This window comes from Neolamprologus brichardi, chromosome 3 (genome assembly GCF_056152115.1).
Source record: "Neolamprologus brichardi isolate AB-2024 chromosome 3, ASM5615211v1, whole genome shotgun sequence".
Taxonomy (NCBI): Eukaryota; Metazoa; Chordata; class Actinopteri; order Cichliformes; family Cichlidae; genus Neolamprologus; species Neolamprologus brichardi.
The window spans coordinates 28360276-28381751 of NC_142106.1; the positions used below are offsets into that span (position 1 = coordinate 28360276).

Consider the following 21476-nt stretch of genomic DNA (forward strand, 5'->3'; position numbering starts at 1 on the left):
GGAAATCATTCCTGCCTGTGGCCATCTCCCTGTACAACTCCTCCATCTAATACACTGTATACACTGCAATAGTTACACTCTGGCCACTTTCTCATTACTTTCATTGCATTACATCCTGCAACACCTTGACCGCCCGGGAACTTATGCCAGGGTCCTGTTTGTGGACTTTAGTTCGGCTTTTAACACCATCGTGCCTGAACTTCTCTCCTCCAAACTCTCCCAGCTCAGCGTGTCACCAGCTTCCTGACAGATAGAAAGCAACAAGTGAGGCTGGGGGAGATCACCTCTGGTGGGATTTCGGCCAACGACACGAAATACCACCATGTGGTTGCCTTGCTGGATCCACTGTCCACCCGCCATGTGATGACCCTCGTCTGGGATCTCAAGGGAAATACACTGCTGTCAAGGTGCTGCAGCGTTGCTACTCCCTCTCCGATGCAGAGCGGGCCAAGAAACTCCTCTCTCTCTCAGGCCTGGGTGATGGTACCACTCTCGAGGTCACAGAGAGCATGCTGTCCTTGCTAGGAATGGATTACGGCAGATTCCTCTTCACTCAAGACTTCCTCCAACAGTTGCTGGTGCAAGCTGGTAAGCCTGGTAAGCATACGCGTACCACACTTTGAGAAAGACTGAACTAGAACAACCAATCATCCCAACAAGTTTAATATGAACAACTGAATTTTTTTCAGCAGTACTCTTGTGAAATTTTCATTGTTTACACACAATGGGTGTAAAACAATAAAACTGAAGTACAAAAAAACAGAAAAAGAAAACAAAGAGCACCAGCCACGGAGCTAAGATATTTCACTGCACTGTCATGTATCACCTTTATTAATAATTCATTATATTTCACATCATTGATCATTAATAAAATAATCATAAATACACAATCAATAAACAAAATATAGTTGAAGTATTTTTGCCTTGTACAGCATTCACACTGAGTTACTAAGTTTAATGTGAACAACTGTCTGTGAAGGTTCTCAGTCATCCAGGTCATCGTAGTCTAAGGAGCTTGAAGAGAAAAGTGTCTGGACTTCTTTAAGTTGGTTGAATATGTGAACAACTGGATTTTTTTCAACAGTATCATGAAATAATACACACTCATGCATATGTGTACAAATGTCATAAAATAGCAAATTCACTCAGTGCACTCATTTCTACACTTTACATATAAAAATAACTTTCTTCTCTTTCTACAGGAACTAAATTCTTCTCATGACTGATGTGTGACAGAGTCATTGTGGTAACTACAAACTTGCGGCCCAAGTCACCTCTACTTGATGTGAAGAAATATAATGCAATTTGGTCCTTGAAGGTTTTTTTGTTGAGGAGGACTTTTTTTGTTGTCGAGTGCGATGTTAAAATAAGTTCTTTAAAACCACAAAAATGATTTCATATGAAGGCAATATGTCACAATGTTTGAAACGGACTCACGCGCAGACCAGGTATCTTTGGTAAAGAGAAAGTGCGTTGTTACGACTGTTATCGTAATTATCATATGTAAATTTGAGTGTTCAGGTGCTCCTCCGTGATTGGTGCACCCAAGGTGGATGGATCGCACCGATTGGCTAAGGACCAGGAGGCAGCGGATAGGAAGACACCACCAGGGACTGCCAGGTCATTCATCCTCGGCCCAACCCAACTGGCAGACTGTTCACTGTGTCACTATGTTGGTTAATGTAAGAGCATGTAGGGGTGGACCGCCTGTTTGTTTGATCAGTTTTCTCCTGTTTTTGTTAGGCAGAGAGGAAAGTGATTGTCGTTTGAGTTAGTTCTTTTGAGTAGATAAGTTGTATTTATTCCTGAGATAGGCTACCTTTTGTTTGTTTAAATAAGTCATGATGCGTTCCGGCAAACACTTTTTAAACTCCTCCAGCAAAATAAGAGTTTTCAACTCTTCCACGGTTTTAACTTTACATGAACAACACCATTTCTCAAACAACGCATTCTTTTCTCGCGCAAACTCAACAAAAGTCTGGTTAGCAGTTTTATTAAGATTCCTAAATTTCCGCCGATATGCTTCAGGGACAAGTTCATATGCCTGCAGCACAGTTTTCTTAAGAGTTTCATAATATAAACCCTGCTCAATAGACAGGCTTGAACACACTTCTTGGGCTTTTCCCACAAGCTTACATTGGAGTAACAGGGACCAAAACTCTTTCGGCCACTTCAAAGCAGCGGCTATGCGCTCGAATGCACTAAAATAGGAGTCTACCTCAGACTCGCGAAACGGGGAAACCAATTTGATGTGCTTACTTATGTCAAAACTAGCAGAAGAAGAAACACTTGTGCTTGATGACGCTGGGGAACCTTTAGCTGAGCCCTTTTCAAGCTCAAGAGCTCTGATACGGAGATGCATAGCTTGCTCTTCCAGCTCCTTGTTGCGGGTCTCCACCTCCCTTATGCGGAGCTTGAGGCGCAGATCCTCACTTGACGTACCTTCACTGGATTCAGAAATCCGATCAGCCTCCGTGCAAGCAGCAGACGCATCAGCTGCGTTAGCATCGGCTTGAGATGCAGTGCCATCTGCCCCTTTCACTGGCTTGTTTTCAGCATCCCCTCGTGGTAGAAGCACACCTTTTTCCACTAGCTTTTCAGCCAGGGTTTCCTTCAACTCGGCTTTGCGAGCACTGTAAGACACTTCCACGTCATTTTTTTTTTTTTTTTTTTTTTTTTTTTTTTTTTTTTTTGCCTGTCCCGTTTGGCTCTTTTGCCATCAGAATTATTGTCTAAAGGCGAAGAAAGATGCCCAACGGATTTTCTTTACCAAATTGACCATCCCAGCTTTGCCGTAATGGTCCATTTGATTCACCTTTTATTCTTTATTTTATTTTCACTTGCTGAATACGGGACAGACTTGACTGGGGGAAAGAAAAGGGAGAAAGAAAGAGGGAAAGAAAAGGAGTTGAGAAGAGGGACGGGGGAGAAGGGCAAAAAACAAAAACCAACAGAATAAGCATAGGAAAAAAAAAATAAATAAAAAAAATACATATATCGATCACCTGGATCACCTGTTGAGAAAGAAAAAAGAAAACAAGCAAAAGAAAACGAGAGTAATACAATAAACCACATCACAATGATATATGGGAATATGACAGTAAATACTAAATATTAAACATTATTGTGCAGCACGTAAGATCGACAGCACAGTGTGCATTGAGGTAGGAGCCAAAAAGGGTGTAGTTTGTGTGTGTGATCACCCGTGTGTACACCTGTGAGCATGGACGCGCTTGTTTTCTTAAAAGGTTCCCTCATGTAATGATCTGCTAGAGGGTGTGGGGGGCCACTGCCCCGTCCTCCAGGGCATGAAGCAGGTATGGAGGAGATCAAAACTCCAGACATCCAGAGGCCCCCAGAACACAAGAGACCAAGGAAGACCAACAGAGGGGCAGCCGTGCCACTGTCCCAGAAAGAGCTGAGGAGAGTCCCAGATGAGGGGTCACCCAGCAGCCACGGAGCAGAAGCCAGGGGGGGCTGCAGTGACGTGCCCGTGAGCTCCGCCGGCAGCCAGCTGTGCCTGAGTGACCGAGCCCCAGGCCGAGAGGCCGGGGGCACCCCACCTCCGAAGTGGCCCAAGCGAGCCCCAGGCTCCAGGCCCCGATAAGCAGCCGCCAAGGAGTGAGCCGGTGTGTACCCGGACGCCCACCCCCGGACACAAAGAACCACCAACGCACCGATGTCTGAGGGAGTCCGCCCCCGGCAGGGGAAGTGGTGGGGGGAGATAGGCCTCCAAACCTTGGAGGGCCTGAGCTGTCCTCAGAGAGGTGGCATCTGATACCCAACCTGACATATAGACACAGACATACAGGCACACACAGATACAAACATCCATTCCCACCCTCATGCTCTCATATGCACTTACTCCACACTCAACCAACGTGGAGACAGACATAAAGAGACGCTGTACACACAATCACACTCCCCAAGCGTACTCTACGAACCGGGTCTAGGTACCCTTGCCCCTGGAGGGGGGAACTGCACCCAGACCCAGGTTGTGTTACCCTTTTCCCTGCGGTGGGGAGAAGCAGACCGCCCCGACTCCGCAGCAGCAGGGAGGCCCCACATTCCGGATCCCAGTCGGACGGCCAACTCCTCCTCCTAGCCCCCCTGCTCCAGCAGAAAGCAGAGAACGAGGGTGAGAGAAGACTCCTAACCTCCCTCCACCCGCTCATTGTAGTGTTGATGTATGTGTGTTCTAAGGTGCATTTAAAACCCAGGAGGGCATGGAGCTACCTGCCAGAGAGCAGCAGGTAAGCGCATAGTCCCTCCTGCTAGCCCTCAATGTCTACGTGTATTTAAAATTGAGAGGTGGGCAACGACGCCGGGGGTGAGGTGTACACCCTGATGGTAATTGGGATTCCGTGTAGCGTGCCCACCCCCAAGATCCTATATGTATGTGTAATGAGAGTGTGAGTAATGTGAATGTCTAAGTTGCGGGATAAAATTGAGGCAGAGGCAGCCAGAAGGGGACAGAGGGGGGGGTTACCTCCTCTGCACCCTGGTGACACACCCCTACTCCAAGGCCCTGCATGTGTGGGTAGTTGTGGTGGAGCGGGAAGAGGGAGGCAGCTGGAGATGGGGAGGGAAGGAAGGGAGGGGCAAGTGACCCCTCCCTGGGGCCATCTCCCCCGCTGACCCCAGTAGGCACCCCCATACTCCGCGACCCGCCAGGGAAGGGGGGCCCAGGCCCATCCGAACCGGGGCCCAGTGCAGCGGCGCCGTCCGGCCCCACAGAGCCCGGGGCAGTCCACCCAACCCTACAACAGAGAAAACTGCACCCACCCCATCATCCACTCATCTTCCAGACTACATAAGACAATAGACGCCCAGGCTGAGATCTTCCTCCACCTCTCCTGTATCTCCCCCTCTTGCAGAGAGAGTTCCTGGGAGAGGAAAGCTCCTGCAAGATGTGACAACCCCCCCCCCCCCCCCCACCACCAGTTGAAGAGCCCCCCAGGTGGCTCGGCGCACCGGCGGCACCCTGCGCCAGTGGCGGGCCCCCATATACCCACCGGCCCACAACCCCGGCAACACACCAACCAGGACCCAGGCCCCCGAGGCCCGGCCAGGGCCCCAGGCCAGAGCCGGAGCGCCCCCAGAACCTCACGCCCGTCCCGGACCCACCCAGGGGCAGCCAGGCTACCAGGTCAGTAACCCCCGTCCGTCAGCACAGACCCTCCCCTAGCCCCGCTGCACGTAGCCACGAGGAAGCCGTCACCTAAGAGCCAACAGAGCCCCTAATTGGCCATGACCGCTACCCCGGGTTGAGCCCCCCAAGGAAGATGCTCCCGGGGAACCCCCCGACGCCCTAAGCCTGACCCTACCCCCACTCCAATCACAACAGTGAAGGCGAGACCAAAATATGACCCCCCACCCCCACTAGGTGATGGAGCTGATCAAAGGAGCCCAGAGCGATTGATCTGATGTGGTGACAGAGGCTGTATCAAGACTAATGTAATCTAATAGATAATTTCTATATTGGTTAGAATTAAGATTGTTTTTATTTTTCCAGTTCATGAGGACTGTTTTCTTGGCTATGCATAGGGCAGTGAAAACCATATGGGCTATATTCTTTTCTGAAGTGACATTATCTAAGCTGCCCAACAAACACACTAAGGGGGAAGTTGGAATGTTACATTTCAGACACTTTGATAAGTCTTCACATATCTCGCGCCAAAACTTCTGAACTGGTGGACAGAACCAAAGAGCGTGGATATAATTGTCCGGTGAATTGGTTTGGCAGTGTGAGCAGTTGTTGGTAGATGCAAAGCCCATCTTGAACATCCGATGACCTGTATAGTGCACTCTATGTAGTATTTTGTATTGAATTAATTGAAGACTGGGATTTCTGATTAGATGAAAGGTTTTTAAGCAAATCTGAGACCAGAAGTTTTGGTCTAAGTTAACTGATAAATCCGCTTCCCATTTTGCAATAGGAAGTGATATTGATTCATCTGTTTTAGAAAGCATTCTGTATATTTTGGATAGTAATTTGGGGGTTTTAAGAGTAAAAAATTGAACCACACTTGGTGGTGTTTGTAGTTCAACTTGACCCAGTTTAAATTTCTTTTTTATTATGGATTTAATTTGTTGATATTCTAAAAATCTTTTCTTGTTGATCCCATATTGTGTAACTAGTCTGTCAAATGAAATAAATTCTGTTCCTTCTAGTATATGTTCTACATATTTGATTCCTTTACCATTCCAATCTGAAAAGTTTATCATATTATTGTTTTGTAATATGTCAGGGTTGTTCCAGATAGGTGTACGTTTGCATGGGATTAATGAAGACTCTGTCAACTTCAGAAACTCCCACCATGCTGTCAGAGAAGAGCTGATGTTGATGCTTTTGAAGCATTCATGTCGTTGGATGTTTGAGCTGATAAATGGTAGATCTGAAATCTCTAGATTATTGCAAAGTGCTTGTTCTACATCTAGCCAAGGTTCATCTAAGAGGGTGTGTTTTAGCCATCCTGAGATAAACTGAAGCCTGTTGGCTAAGAAGTAGTGCTGAAAGTTAGGTAGTTCTAATCCTCCTTTATCCTTGGTCTTTTGTAGTGTTTTTAAGCTTATACGTGGGGGCTTATTTTTCCAAAGGAATTTGGACATATATGAATCTAGAGATCTGAACCAATCTTGCGGCGGTTTAGTTGGGATCATTGAGAATAAATAATTTATTTTTGGTAATACCATCATTTTTATAGCAGCAACCCTTCCCATGAGTGATATGGGTAGACATTTCCATCTAGCCAGATCACCTTCTACTTTCTTTAAAAGTGGGGTATGGTTTAATTTAGTTAGATCTGCAAGCTTGGGAGAAATATTAATACCTAAATATTTTATATTTCCCGATTGCAGTGGAGTAGAAGAGGAATTATGGAAGCAGCAATTAATAGGAAGGACTGTAGATTTTGACCAGTTAATTGAGTAATCTGATATTCTTGCAAAAGAGTTTATCAATTCAATCACCCCAGAGATATTGGTTTGTGAATTTTGGAGAAAGAGTAACACATCATCAGCATAAAGGCTGATTTTATGTTCTACGTTCTTGCATTTTATGCCCTTAATTGCTGAATTCTGTCTAATTGCTGCTGCTAGTGGTTCGATAAAAATTGCAAACAGTGAAGGGGAGAGTGGGCATCCCTGCCTGGTGCCCCTCAGGAGACATAAGCTGGAGGATGTCTGGTCATTTGTTCTGACACAAGCTGTTGGGGAATTATATAATATTTTTAACCAGTTGATGAAAGAAGATCCAAAACCAAATTTGTGTAAAGTTGCAAATAGAAATTTCCAGTTAACTCTGTCAAACGCTTTTTCTGCATCTAAGGAAAATATTGTAGTTTCAAGGTTTTTACTGTATGAGTAGTCTATCAAATTAAGTAATCTACGTGTATTTGTTGATGAGTGCCTACCTTTTATGAAACCAGTTTGGTCAGGATGAATTAAGAGGGGGGTTATTTTCTCTAGTCTCTTCGAGAGAGCTTTGCAGATTATTTTGAGGTCTACATTAATAAGGGATATTGGACGATAGCTTGAGGGATATACAGGGTCTTTGCCTGGTTTTAGCAGGAGATTAATGTTTGCAGAATTCATATTTGATGGAAGTCTGCCCTTTTCTTTGATTTCTAACAACGTTCTGTAAAAAACTGGTGCTAGAATCGTCCAGAATTCTTTGTAGAATTCTGCAGGAAAGCCGTGTGGACCTGGAGCCTTATTATTGGACATATTTATCAGGGCTTCCTGGAGTTCACCTGATGTCAGTGGCGAATCCAGTGCCATTGCTTGAGAGTCTAATAATTTTGGGAGAGTTATGTTGTCTAAAAATTGATCAATTTCCTTTTTAGATGGGTTTATTTGTGGTGAATACAACGTTTTATAGAAATCCCTGAAAATGTTGTTTATTTGTTTCGGTTCATATATTGTGTTCCCAGATGAATCTTGAACAGCACATATAGTTGTTTTTTCTTTATTTATTTTTAACTGGTTTGCTAGAAATTTACCGGATTTATTACTATGTTCATAATTTTGTAAGCGTAGTCTTTGTACTAAGAATTTTGTTTTTCTATCAATTTTCTCACTTAATTCTAGTTTTGTTTTGCGTATTTTGTTCAATGTTTCCTGATCTTGGAGGGACGCGTAGGCTTCTTCTAGTGATTTGATGTTTTTTTCTAATTCCTGAATATTTTTGTTTTCTTTTTTCTTTTTATGTGATGAGAAAGAAATTATTTTACCTCTCATCACAGCTTTCCCTGCTTCCCATAAAACAGAAGCTAATGTTCCGGGAGTGTCATTAAAGTCTAAATATGAAGTCCACTCTTTTTTAAAATATTTAATAAAGTCTTCATCTTTAAGCAGTGATGTATTAAATCTCCAGTTTTTACTTGGCATAGTATTATTCTTGTGCATTAGTGTTAAAGATACAGGAGCATGATCGCTGACAACTATAGGGTGAATCTCAGTGTCTGAAACGTCACTCAGCAGTGAGCTGCTGACCAAAAAATAATCTAGACGAGAGTAGGAGTGATAAACATGTGAAAAAAAAGTATATTCCTTACTGGTGGGGTGAAGGGAGCGCCATGCATCGCAAAGACCAAAGTCGCTCATATACTGTTTGATTATATTTGTTGACTGCCAATTACGCTGAGTTCCTGCTGTATTGAGCCTATCCATTTCTTCATTCAGTCCAAGGTTGAGGTCGCCTCCAAGCACAAGTGTGCCATCTAAGTGTTCAGAGAGTGCACTGAAAAAACCGTGAAAGAATGAGGGATCATCAACATTTGGACCATATACACTTACAATACATAGCTTTTTATCAAGTATAGATAGTTTAATGATTAAGAATCTGCCCTCTGGATCTATAACTGTATCGATTACTGTGAAATTAATTTTTTTATGAATTAAAATTGCTACTCCCCTTTGTCTAGAATTATAACAGGCTGAGAACACATTAGGAAACTCAGGTGTTTTAAGTTCATTCGAACCTCTAAGAGGTCTGTGGGTCTCTTGTAAAAGGACAACATCTGCCTGTAGTTTTTTGAGTTGGTTAAATATTTTTAACCTCTTTTCTCTGGAGCCAGCTCCATTTACATTCCATGTAACGAATCTTAGTGCACCCATAGATGTCTGTGCATAACTAGGGGTGTACTCTGTGTGTATCGCTTAGACAGGTGGAGAGAATATATCACTTGTTCATAAATAAGGAGAGGGAGAGAGAGAAAAAATGTGTGGCGAGATGCTCCCCTAGTCTGACTATGTGTTTGCATATTTACTAATATGAGTATGCTTGGCTTAAGTGTGTGTATCCTGTAGGTCTGTGTGCACTGTCTGACTGATGTAAATGTGCTGCCGTTGAGCGCATGACTGTGCGTGATCGTGCAGTGAGTAAGTGTCGAAATAAATGATGTTGTTTGTGGATGAGTGTGGAAGCAGGTGATCGAAGCAGTGAAAGAAATAAAGAAAGAAACCAAGGACGAGGGTGAGCAGCATAAAAACAAGAGGGGGAAAAGAGAGGAAAAAAAAAAAAAAAAAAAAAAAAAAAAAAAAACGAGAAGAGAGAAAAGAAAACGTAAACATTCCAATTAAATCACTGACGGAGAGTGACGGTGTTAATACTGTTATGAAATCACACTTAAGATGCGATTTGATACCGGTAAGTTAAACAAATGTTAATCCAAGTTAGTGTGAGTGGATAGGGAAAGGGTGTAGCGGATTCTTATCTGGTCTGAAGTTAATACAGCCACGGAGTGGTGTTGGGGTCGCGGTGGAGCTGTCCATCCACGTACAGCCGGTCCACAGCGATGACAGCGCGGGAGCCTTTCTGGATGAAGCCGCGTCGAATTGGGAAGAGGACCCTGCGTCGTTCCAGGATCTCTTTGGGGAACTGATCGTTCACGCTGAAGTCCGTTCCTTTTAATTCCCTGCCGCGGCTTTTCACATGTTGCTTTTGTTTGAAGTGGCCGAATTTGGCCACGATAGGACGTGGTCTCCCGGCCGTAGCCCGAATGGGGCCGAGGCGATGCACCCTATCGAAAACGATGTTCTTCACCGTGTCCTCCGGCAGCTTCAGGTGGGTTTTGATGAAGCTTTTTACCGTGGTCTTCGCGTCCTCTCCAGCGGCTTCTGGAATACCAGAAAATACTAGATTATCACGCATGCTACGAGCTTGTAGATCAATAACCGTTTCTTTTATTTTTTTATTTTCTCTATTGAGCTGGGTAACATTTTCTGTGAGAGATTTCACCGACTCCCTTAGCGTGGCATTTTCAGCAGCGAGCGTTTCCACTTCCACATCATAAGAGTTAGCCACAATGAGCAGGTCCGCCTTCTTACATTTGTCATTTTTTTCCCATGAAGGTGCCTCCACAAAATCTTCAAGTAAAAAATCCATTCTCACCCCCCCCCCTCCCCCCCCCCCCCCCCCCCCCCCCACACACACACACACACACACACACACACACACACAAAATAAAACTGCCAACCAGAACAGGACACGCCAACCCAACTCACCAAAAAGCGAGAAAAGACACGGAACGAGGTAAGTTGTATTTATTCCTGAGATAGGCTACCTTTTGTTTGTTGTTTTGGCCTTGGGTTCACCCTGAAGTTATGATATCCTCCCTTCCTTTGTTTAACGGCACTCATTGTAAATAAATCACTGTCACAAAGTATTAAGTGTGTGACGTGCTGCTTGGGGTTGGATGGGGATGGATCACCCTTTATGTTGTGGTCTGGCCGTGCCTAGACGGGCCATAACAGCGTTTATTTACAGTGAGACACCAGGTGAGAATATGTGTGGCGGGGGAAAGGGTCCGGGGCTCCAGGGTCCAGGGGGAAGCAGGGATTAATCCAATAAACGCTCTCAAAACAATAGCAGAAGTGCTGCCACGTGTCTGCCAGAAAGAGAGGACCAATTTGTTTATTTGGTAGTTCAATGAAAGGCTTCAGTTAGTTAAGAGTTAGGAAAAAACAACGTGCATTCATCTTGATGCATTCTCAATCATCCAGGAAAATAAATCTCCAAAAGTTGATTCTGTTCATCTGGACGTAGCGTTTTCTGGGAGAAACGTTTCGTCACTCATCCAAGTGACTTCTTCAGTCTCAGCTGACTGCAGGTTTCCCCAAATCTTAGAAACAGTACATTTGCATAATGACTGAAACCAGTCCACTGACGGAACAATGGGCTGTGAGGTCAGTTCCTTAATCATAATTATGCAAATTCTCATGACCATTGATCAACAACCACTGACCAAAACCCACTGATCAAAGACCACTGATCTTTGATCAGAAAATGATCTGATCATTTTCTGATCAAAGATGAGAAAACTTTTTGCCAGCAGTGGCTCACTCCTCATTAAAGTTTGAGACCCCTGGTCATGTTATTGAAATCACACAGTAAAGTGATCTTTGCTTACTTTTTGAGGTTTTGATCATTTTATGGGTACCATTCACAGAATGGTACTCATGGCCATTGATCAGTGGTCTTTGATCAGTGGGTTTTGGTCAGTGGTTGTTGATCAATGGTCATGAGAATTTGCATAATTATGATTAAGGAACTGACCTCACTGCCCATTGTTCCTTCAGTGGGCTGGTTTCAGTCATTATGCAAATGTACTGTTTAAAAGATTGGGGAAACCTGCAGTCAGCTGAGACTGAAGAAGTCACTTGGATGAGTGACGAAACGTTTCTCCCAGAAAACGCTACGTCCAGATGAACAGAATCAACTTTTGAAAACGTCCATTCATGTTTGAAGTTTTGTCTTGTTCTACAATATTTCAACTTTAAAAAACAAAGAAAACACTATTTACGGAAATGTTTGTGGGTGTTTTCTTGTTTGTTTGTTTTGTACTGCTTGAACACTAAAGTGGCCCTCCAATGAGATGACAGTGCCAGCAGTGGCTCACTCCTCATTAAAGTTTGAGACCCCTGGTCATGTTATTGAAATCACACAGTAAAGTGATCTTTGCTTACTTTTTGATGTTTTGATCATTTTATTTGCCTTGAAGTTCTCTTTCAAATCAAGCACCTGGAGCAGACTCTTCTCATATTTTGCAAAGCATCGCCTCATCATGACACTGACACACATTTTTATATAAACCTGGAAAATACTGAAGTTTTTAGGATTTAGAAACAAAGCAAGGTAGGATATGCAAAGTTGCAAACTCATTTTAATAACTGTCTAGTCAAAGGGTTTGAGAAATGTCAAAAGAAAAACAAATAAAAATAAAGTCATTGTGGTTAAGGCTGCAAGCACATTAGCAGAAGTAAAGAACTGTAGATCATGCAGTTATTTGTAAATACAAAACAAGCTATTTTTTATCTGTGAACAGAGTGTAGCTTTGTAGATTGTGATCCTTCACTGCCAAGTAACTTCTGCTTTATTATTTATATATTTTTGTTTATGAAGGAACATTAAAGTGACCTTTGCTTACCTTTTGGGTTTTTTTCTTTTGTATTTTTTAAATTAATTCTGTTACACTTTTAGAGATGTGTTTTAAATCCAAAACCTCGAGCAGATTCTTCCCATATGCTACAACATTATTACACTGAAACATAATCGATGTTATTTTTATATAAACCTAGAAATAATCTGAAACTCTTAGAATTTAAAAACAAACGTTTTACTCTCTTCAGATTTTCCCATATTTACAGTGGAATTATTTTAACCTGCACAGTGTTTTCCTTTAACTTTACAGTAGTCAGTGTGTGCACACAGGAAACACAGACCAGTTGTGTGCATTGTAACTCATTAAACGTGACGGCCCTCAGCCAATCAAGTCATTTCTTCAGATCGACTTTAAAAATGTGCATAATTTAAAGATAGCTTTTTCAACTCTAAGAGTTCTGCCTTGTGGTTTGTGGGAAAAACTTCATAATGTAGCAGAATAATGAACCCAGTCACACCTTACACAGCTTTACATGTTTAAAAGCAAACAGTGCTGACTGTGATGGACTCATTACTGACTTCTCTTACAGTTAACTGAACTCAGCCACACTGATTATTCACAGGGGTGCAGAGAAAGGCAGCACCATTCTCACATACATGACTCACAGTATCAGGTCTGCACAAACTCGTGGGGTCCATGCAGCGACAGTGTTGCTGTCAGTACAGTAAAAGTGTGAGTGGGGTCAGGGTGGGTGTTTGGAGTGGGTACTTTATCTGACTTTATATAATGAAAGTAACATGAACATCCCATTCATTATCCAGAACTTTCTTCCATATAGCACAAAGTGACACACGATGGAGAAAGTGTGCAGCAGGAAGAAAGTCAAACACACTGGCAACATCTAGAGGACAAATAAGGAATAACAGTCTGAAAAACTACAACATTAAATAAATTTTACTCTTTTATTTGTACCCACATCTTGACAAGTTTTTTTTAAAATCCCTAAATTACAGTTTAATTTATTTACATTTATCTAATCTGAGCTTGTGCACCACTTCCTGTTATCAGAATATCAACTATATAATGATCATAACTGTTGGAGATTTAAAATGAAGCAGAGAAGAACTCATTCATCCTTTTGCATATAAATGTAATGAATAGCATTTATAGTCAAAGCTGTGGGAAGAGCCTTTAAGTAAGGTTGCTCAAGTTTGTGTGTGTGTCACATTATATTGTGACTCCAAAATCATGTCAATCTTGCAGTTATGAGCTCTTTAAGACAGATCAGTCAGTACATACAGTACAATATAAACCTATTGACATAAAACTGATTTTCTAAAACATTTTTTGTCAATCTAACAGCAGGATGGCTCTGACTTAGAGGTAGAGCAGGTCTGTTAATTAGAAGGTTAGTAGATCGGTCAAATCTGTGTGTCAAAGTATCTTTGGACGAGATACTGAGCCCTGAGTTGCCCCCAGTGCTCCCACTGGAGGGTGAATGTCAGGTTAAAAGAGCTTAGGCAAAGAAAAAAAAACCACTTTTGTCAATGAATGAATGAGGCTTGTAGTAAGAAAGTGCTTTTTGTCAGTAAGTCGCACGTGTAAGGATTTTAAGGGTTTTCTGTAGAAATAAATGTACCAAGAACTACTGTAAGGAGTGTTGATTGTTACACTTGCAACTGAGTATTTATTTATCTTGACACACACAGATCACTAGTTTGCAGCACATCACTTTAAATAGTCATATGAAAAAAATAGTTACATTGGTGAAAGTTTACAATATAAATGCTCTGGTTTGTCGCATTAGTTTTAATATTTACTAACCATTAAAGATTAGAAATATTATCACTAAGACCAGTTTATAAGTGCACAAAGACAAAAAGATTACAAAGATAAAAAAAAAAAACAGCAAATATGAAAACTGAAACTAACTTTGTTTCAGACGTCTAATAAGAAAAGTGTAATAATAGAGTAATGCAGCGAAATGAAGAAAGTAAGTATAATATCGCTGAATCCGACAGTCAAGAGGAAAATAATGAAACCATATTACTTCAGTGCAGATCAGACTTTATCAGTGTTGTGCCATTTACAGCTAAACATTTGATTTTTGCTTCTAGCTGAAATTTTGTCATCATCAAAAAAACAAAAAAAAACAAAACACAAAGTGACACACAGCAGACAACTACAAAATCACAATTCACTCCAGAATGAAATCTGTAATAAATGGAGATGAGATAAATCTTATTTTGCCTCGTGTCTAAATTCTAAAATAGTTCTGAAGTCTTATTTGAAACAAACAAAATTATATGTCTCATTGTCTCTCTGACTGACCCACTCATGTTGTCCTCCTCTCTGCATGCCCACAGCCCTGCCACACTCCTCAGTCTTTCCCTCTCTGCTCCACTTCTCATAACAGACAAGCCTGTCATTGATCCAGAACCACAGATCCAGAGTGCAGGAGTAGCGCAGGCCGAGCCAGACAAAAGGACTCGAGGCATTCTTGGCTTTGTCTTGGACCCATCCCTGCTCTTGAGGGTTAGTGATGGAGACCAGGTCTCTGTGACGCTTTCTGCAGTAATCCAAGGCCTCAGCCCAGGTCTTGTTTTCTTTGATCAGGATCAATTTATCTGCCGTAAAGAAAAAAACAACACATTGAGTTGAATCTATGTGAGCTCTAATCATGAGAAAATGTCTGTGCTGTTTATTTTGTTCCAATAATAAAAATTAAAAAAAAGAAAAAATAGAAAAAGCTTGTGTGTTACTCTGCCCTCAGTAGAAAACAGTATAATAATGTTAATGAACTTTGTGCAGACAGGTCAACAACATCCTCAAATGTTTGTGTGTTTTTAAACTATTAGGAATCCAAAACAACTTCTCTCCATATTTACAGACAACAGAGACTTTAAAACGTTGGTTGAACCTAAAAGTAGCTCAAAGTTATCCCACAGATATTTAAAGTCATCTGACTGTCAACTAAGTATATTCATGTTGGGTCTAAATCAGACCCCGCTGATCCCAGAACTTATTCCCATGAAAGAAAGACAAGGCAACAGCGATCGATCTTTTTACTTGCAAGGGGGGCCTTGTCCGTACCTCAGCACATCACAAAATGACCTCTCCGACTGCCCCCTCTCGCTCCCTTTTATTGGCGACGTTCACACAAGAAACAATAGTTTACAACACGTACCTTCCCCCCGTAACCCCCCTTGGTTACAAAGACAAGGCACTGTGTGTGTGTTATGTGAGAATGTGTGTGTGTGTGTGTGTGTGTGTGTGTGTGTGTGTTTGTGTGTGTGTGTTTGTTAGACCTCCTGCTGACCAAAGGGTCGTAAACACAGGAAGCTTACATCAAAAGCACAAGGATGATAAAAGACTACATAAATGATAAAAACTCACCATCATAACAGAAGAAGGGTTTTTCTTTGTCACATTCATCAGAGCTCCATTTTCCTGATCTGTTTAACAGAGTCATAGCACATGTCTTGTTGCTTTGTTCATCATTGAATAACTGCATATCCCAGTATCTGAAAGAGGAATTACTCCTATCGGACCACCTCCAGCTGTCTCTGAACAGACCCATCCACACACTCATGCGACGGCCATTGAACAGGGTCTTCATTTCTTCTCCATCTACCTGATCGAGTCCACTGGCCAAGTCAGTGTAATAGGATCTGCAGTAGCTCTGAGCCTCTGTCCAGTTCATAAATGTTTCAATCAAATGTAATGTTTTCTTGTCTTTCTTTATTTCTGTGAAACAAACAGAAAAACACACAAAGACATCCCTCAATAAATTTTCTTGTGAAATTCTGTCTGTCTCTATCTTCTTAATTTAGTATTATGATATTCCATTATATTTTTATATCATGATATTATAATAATATTTAATATTATTCACATCTCCTCACCATCGTAGCAGATGAACCACATAGTAATGTCACATGAAACATCTGCCAGCTTTTTATCTCCATTATCGTATCTTTTCCTCCCACAGTTCCCAGGTCGCTCTCTAGTAGTTCTTCCTTTCAGATCCCAGCTGCTGTCATTATGAATGTATTCCACTCCTGGCAGAGACCAATGCCACGTCCTGTTTCCACCTGTGTTGTTGTTCAGTCCAATCCAGGCTTCTCCTTGATTCTGTGTGGAGTTACGGAGTCTGCTCATGTCTGTCATGTCAACCACTTTGGCCAGGTCTGTATATTTCTCTCTGCAGTATCTCTGTGCTTCAGACCAGCTCTTGTTTTCTTTAATAAAGTGGTACTCATACAGGCAGCATGTAAAGAAGCAACACTGACCTAAAATACAGAAATATGATATAGAGATTATATGACATTATTGAATTCACTTAAAAAAGTAAACAACAACAACAACAAAATGTGTGAGGTCATAATCTGCATTAATTTTAATTTTAATTAAAAACAGTATATTTGGTAAACAATCCACTTACCCATCAGAATAAGCAGATACAGACTCCACTGCATCTTTGATCTGACAGATGAAAGTTATATTTTATTGCTCAAGGAAACAAAGATTTGAACAGAACTTCTTTGATGCACACTTTATGTCAGGAAAGAAAAGATGGATTAAACAGAAAGCCAGATAAAGAAAAATAGTGTGAACATTTTGAACCAGAACAGAAATTAATTCATTTTTAATAATTCAGCAGCTCATGGAGAAGGTAATGAAATCATTAATGTTACTCATCTTGGAAGCTCTTGTCATTGTAAGCTCACAAGTCTTTTCAGTAAAAGTTGTGCAAGATAAATGTTTATTTTTTTTAACACATGACAAAATATTTTCAATATTCTCTACACATCACCTCTGTATCACAATCATGAAATGATATTACAGTTTTTAAACTTACATGTGATAATTTCTTCTCTATCCGATGTGTTCATAAAGACAGCTCTCAGGTAAATATTGAAATACAGTATAGAGAGCTCTTTTTGTCCTGGTCAGGATTTGAATATTAAAATAAAAGTCTGACTTTCCCTCTGAATGAATGATCCACTGATGTGAGGGATTTTTATATTCCAGTTATGAAAGATGTCATTTACATTATGAGAAAGAGAGACAGAGACAGATTCATCATGTGCTTGGTGAAATGATGCAGGACTGTTGGATTACCAGGATAAAATTTCTGCTTCCTACATCTGAGTCATTTTAATAAATTTGTGCATCGAGTCACACCATATTGAGTAGCCAACTCTACTTCTGCTTTCGCTCATAAACAAATTCTGTGCTTTGAGTGGGATCCAAACATCATGCTCAGTGAAATGATGTCTATTTTTTATGTAAGGCATACAGACTTTAACATGAGACCATCAGGCAGTGTCATAGAGGATGAGATCTCTGGCCAGAAATGAAGTGAAAAGATCAACATCCAGTCTTATATGTGATTTATAGATTATATAGATTAAGGAAATTGTGATTGACAGACCCAAAGTTTTAAAGAGATAGTAATGTCAAAGTGCAAAGTGACGTGCAGAGTGATGTCTTTTACAGCATATCTCATTTTTGGGGGTTCAACTGTGGTCCACAGATGGGGGAGAACTTTTTTTTGACTCTACTTAATCTCTTTTGCTTTATAACATTAGTGTTGTCATCTGTAGACCTCCATGTGGTCATTGTGAACGTCAAACTTTGACTCATTTTGCATGTCGTTTGTATACTGCCTCTGTAGGCTCTGTATTCACATGTTTCCAGAGGGTGGAGGACATGTTTATTACATGCTAAGAGTTCATTTTTCTGTAACTTTGTTTACATCTTTTTATGCGTCCCCAGTTATCATATGTGGCTGAGACAAACAAATGAAGTCATTGGAGAATGATCTGGAACAGTATGGCACAGTACCAAATGGGCTAGATTACAACAGTTATGTGTGAAGGAATGCAGAGAGATCAGCGGACATCTACAAGGTAGCGCAGACTCTTGACACAAAGAAAAAAGTGTGTAAAATGTGCGGATCAACAAAGACTGTTGAGCAGACGTGCACAAACTTCACAACCACATTCGTTTCCTCTTACAATCATCAGCTCTCCACAATAAACCAGGAAACTTGTAAAGATGAATCATATATAATTACTATATCTCTTAAACTTATTAAACACATTGTACTCCTTTTAAAAGCAATTTCAAGAATTTTCTAAACACTTTAATTATTCTCGTTTTACATTTTAATGGATTTTAACATTTTTAATATTTCAGTACATTTTATTTTGTTATGGTCCTTAGTGTTTTCCCGTTTTGTATTATTTATCTTTGCTATCATTGGTACTGCCTAGGGTTTTGGAGCGTATGAGGCAACATGTTTTCCTCCAGGCAAATTCAAGTGTGTCAGCCCTCGTAGGTGATTGGCCAGCTTGAGCCCTGTGGAAAACCGGGAAGCAATGAGTGGCTGATTGAGCTCACCTGCGTCTATAAAAGACTGATGATCTGTGGTTCAGTGTGGCTGCTTTAGACTGAGAGCACAGTCCGCTATTTCGGCCCACTTTGTGTTAAACTGTGTTTGTAAAGCCGAGCACTGTCCATTCCCTCTTGCTTGTTCTGGGGAGGTTAGCTGAGTAGGGTTTATTGTATTGGGTGAACCTGGGACCATTTCGTGGCCTTTGCGTTTTTTAATTTCACACTATTTTCACTGTGTTGAATGGAATATAGCCAAAGTTCCTTAAATGAGCTTAAATGGCTGAGATACAGACATACATCCTCTATCGAACCTCGTGGTCGATTTCTGCCCCATTGAAAACCATTATAAATGCTATTTTTCATTGCACAATTATTTTAACTAGGGTTCATGCAATTCTCTAAGTGAGGGTGACACTTTGGAGTCCGGGCCTTACAATTTTAAGGCCCGAAAATTGAGGCGCAAAACAAAGAAGCGCCGGGGGAAACGCGCCGGCGTTCGGAACTTTGTTGATACATTTCACTGTGTGTTGTACTTGTATAACTATGCATGTGACAAAAAAAATTAATCTTGAATCTTATTATTCACATATGCTATGTGACCTGTCGTGCCAAATTAGACAGAACATGTTTCCACTGGGTTGGGATTATTCACGAAGTGTAGTGTCTTTGTTTCGTGAGAAACAAAAAGAGTGAAAAATTAGTGTCGTTACATTCAGTGTGAAGGCTACAACAAAAAATTACATATTTGTTTTCACATGGTATCGGATGTGTCGTGCTGGGGACACTGACACCGGGACCCAAACACTATCCCACCGCTGGAGCCGCTGGCAGCGGCCGGTGGAGCTATTGGCAACGGCCGCTGGCAACGGCCGCTGGACACCGGCAGCAAAAATCACAACTTTCCTCGATTCCCAGCAACATAAATGTTCATGTTCATCTTTCTAAAATAAATATTTTTCTGGTTCAAAATGATCTTGTATTATTGTCAAAGGAGCTTGCAAAGAAAAGCGTCTGGACTTCTTTAAGTTACTTGAAGACGTTTCACCTCTCATCCGAGAAGCTTCTTCAGTTCTAAGGTCAAATGGTGGAGAGTCCCAGATTTAAACCTAGTGGGAGTTTTCCCCCAAAGAGGGACAAAAGGACCCCCTGATGATCCTCTAAACGCCTGAGCCAAGGTGTGAAACTGGGTGTGGGTCCCAATCAACCAGGGTTTCGGGTGAGCTCGTTGTGAAACCTGGCCCCACCTTATCATGCGAATTCCTGAGGTCAGGTGGCCGAGGATGTGAGTGGGTGTTAATGTGTCTTGGGAGGGAACTCAAAACTGGATTATAGATGGCAGAGAGTTGGTGTCGTAAACCACCGCCTCTGTTCAAAGATGGTCGCTCACAGTGGACATAGATGGCTTCTTTCACTCCTCTTTCAAACCATCTGTCCTCTCTGTCCAAATTGTGAACATTGGCATCTTCAAAAGAGTGTCCTTTATCCTTAAGATGCAGATGGACAGCTGAGTCTTGTCCTGTGGAGGTCGCTCTTCTGTGTTGTGCCATGCGCTTGTGAAGTGGCTGTTTGGTCTCTCCAATGTAGAGGTCTGGGCATTCCTCGCTGCACTGTACAGCATACACCACATTGTTAAGTCTGTGTTTTGGAGTTTTGTCTTTCGGGTGAACCAGTTTTTGTCTGAGTGTGTTGCTGGGTCTGAAATAAACCGGGATGTCATGCTTGGAGAAAACTCTCCTGAGTTTTTCTGATACACCGGCTACATAGTGGATGACAATGTTGTTGCGTCTGTCCTTCTTATCCTCCCTCGCTGGTGTCTGATCTTCTTTTCTGTGCAACTTTGCTGACTTTAAGAACGCCCATTTAGGATAGCCGCACGTTTTGAGTGCTTCCTTTACATGCGTGTGTTCCTTCTTTTTCCCTTCAGGCTTAGAGGGAACATGTTCTGCCCGGTGGTGTAGGGTCCTAATTACTCCAAGTTTGTGTTCCAGAGAGTGATGGGAGTCGAAGAGGAGGTACTGGTCCGTGTGTGTTGGCTTCCGATAAACTTCGATGTTGAGGTTGCCATTCTCTTCAATGTGCACTGAATCACTGACACTGAATCGTTCTTTGAATTGTTGGACCTATGCCATGAAAACTGAAGACATTTCTGAAAGCAAAATCGGGTTTAACTTTGTACTAGCAAGTCTGGACACTTAAGGTAGAAGCTAGTCTATGTTTGTTTGTTTGTTTGTTTTTGGTGGGGTGTTTTTGGAGGGACCAATAAACCTGTTTACTTTTATATTCATTTGTACCCCAACAATGAGTTAGTCTACATCATGTTAACAATTCTGTCAAAAATAGTGGAACAATGAAGGCAGAAAAGTACTATCATATTTTAATCTATAATACGTCATGCACAATTCCAGATGCTCTACCATCCAGAAAGCATCTTCTTGCGATAGTGTTATAGGTCAGAAATTTGATTTGTTTCTGGGCTGTGCATTTCTGTTCCTTATATTTTGTGATATGTCTTCATTTTTTTTGCTTTGTTTGTTGTTTTGCCTTATGAGATATTTAGCCACAACGAAAAAAAGTTTCCTTCAGTCTGTTTCCATAGATTTCACTTTTTCTGTCATGGCCCTAAAATCTTTCAGGAGGTTACACATGTCAGGATAATATTAATTTGTTTCAGTAACTTATCACCACTGT

The 21476-nt window shown here is 41.5% G+C and overlaps 1 protein-coding gene across 1 annotated transcript; it reads right to left on the minus strand.

Moving 5' to 3' along the window:
* Window positions 1-14636: 14636 nt before the first annotated feature.
* LOC148104132 (C-type mannose receptor 2-like) lies at window positions 14637-16864 on the minus strand. Its single transcript, XM_087839281.1, has 4 exons — window positions 16831-16864; window positions 16292-16678; window positions 15783-16133; window positions 14637-15013 (listed from the first exon to the last, which is right to left on the minus strand). Exons 1-4 carry the CDS (start codon window positions 16862-16864, stop codon window positions 14670-14672), a joined length of 1116 nt encoding a protein of 371 aa, XP_087695407.1. The 3' UTR covers window positions 14637-14669.
* Window positions 16865-21476: the final 4612 nt, after the last annotated feature.